The sequence below is a fragment of the Limulus polyphemus genome, unplaced genomic scaffold (genome assembly GCF_000517525.1).
Source record: "Limulus polyphemus unplaced genomic scaffold, Limulus_polyphemus-2.1.2 Scaffold87979, whole genome shotgun sequence".
NCBI lineage: Eukaryota > Metazoa > Arthropoda > Merostomata > Xiphosura > Limulidae > Limulus > Limulus polyphemus.
This window is the reverse complement of record NW_013753575.1, coordinates 1-1,490: the sequence shown is the minus strand read 5'-3', so window position 1 is coordinate 1,490 and position 1,490 is coordinate 1. Positions and strand designations below refer to the sequence as shown.

Here is a 1,490-nt window from a genome sequence, read left to right as displayed (position 1 = left end):
GTCATTGTTGTAATAAATAATTGTTCAAGAACTGCGTTAAACAAATTTCGCCATTGTTATAATAAATAATTGTTCAAGAACTGCGTTAAACAAATTTCGCCATTGTTATAATAAATAATTGTTCAAGAACTGCGTTAAACAAATTTCGCCATTGTTGTAATAAATAATTGTTCAAGAACTGCGTTAAACAAATTTCGTCACTGTTGTAATAAATAATTGTTCAAGAACTGCGTTAAACAAATTTCGTCATTGTTGTAATAAATAATTGTTCAAGAACTGCGTTAAACAAATTTTGCGTTTCATAAGTAAGGTATAAAGGTGTGACATGTGGAAGGTATGTTTCTAATTTTTACTTTTTAAAAAATGTCGTGTTTAACGTTGATTTCAGGTATTAGTTAAGAATGACATTCAGTTCAGCCATTAAGGAACGTAAAATATGATACAGACTATTTATCTTGGTTGATAAGTAAATTTTATTTACAAGTTCACAGTAAAAATTTACCGAACCGAGATCGATAATAAATACCAGGCAATAATGAACAGTCAACAATCGTTTAGAACGGCAAGCCTGGGGCGCCACCGAATAATCCACCTTGATGGATATTACCAAGTGTGCTGTGAACCAGACCCTGGATATCTTGCTGAAGACCAGCTAAAGCGTGTTTCATCACCGCTGGATTTCCGTACCCATAGGAGGTGCTGAAACCTTTGTTGTGTCCAACCGCGTGACCTACGCCTCCCCCGAGATGACTTGGAGCACCGTGGCCGTACCTGGCTCCGTAACCCATACTGTAGCCTCCTGAGTAAGAATAGGCCTTGCCACCATCAGGGAGCGCTATGTGTACATTTCGGTCGGAACCGTGGTAAGCACCCTCACCGTAGCCACCTGGGAAATGGTGACGTGTCTGAACTGCTACAGCCTTACCGTGTTGGAGCCCCACTGGACTGTTATACCCATAACCACCGCTATTATACCCACCGTAACCGTTGTAACCACCATAAACGTAGCAGGAGAAGAATAAAATAAGGATATTCAACTGGAAAGAAAGAAAGAATAAAAGATGTTGAATGCATCAGGTTAAAATAACAATAAAAGTATATTTTATCCATTTAACACTGGTTTAGTAACAATACCGTAGCTCAGCTTTACTGGAGTTTTTACTGTTTAACACTGGTTTAGTAACAATACCGTAGCTCAACTTTACTGGAGTTTTTACTGTTTAACACTGGTTTAGTAACAATACCGTAGCTCAACTTTACTGGAGTTTTTACTGTTTAACACTGGTTTAGTAACAATACCGTAGCTCAGCTTTACTGGGGTTTTTACTGTTTAACACTGGTTTAGTAACAATACCGTAGCTCTGCTTTATTGGAGTTTCTGCGTGCTAAACACTGGTTTAGTAACAATACCGTAGCTCTGCTTTATTGGAGTTTCTGCGTGTTTAACACTGGTTTAGTAACAGTACCGTAGCTCTGCTTTATTGGAGTTT

At 38.1% G+C, this 1,490-nt stretch overlaps 1 protein-coding gene across 1 annotated transcript; it reads right to left on the bottom strand.

The window, feature by feature from the left end:
• Positions 1–554: 554 nt before the first annotated feature.
• LOC106477871 (abscisic acid and environmental stress-inducible protein-like) lies at positions 555–1,037 on the bottom strand (the record flags this gene model as incomplete). Its single annotated transcript, XM_013938391.1, has 1 exon — positions 555–1,037. A coding segment is annotated over one exon (483 nt), but the record flags the coding sequence as incomplete, so codon positions are not given.
• Positions 1,038–1,490: the final 453 nt, after the last annotated feature.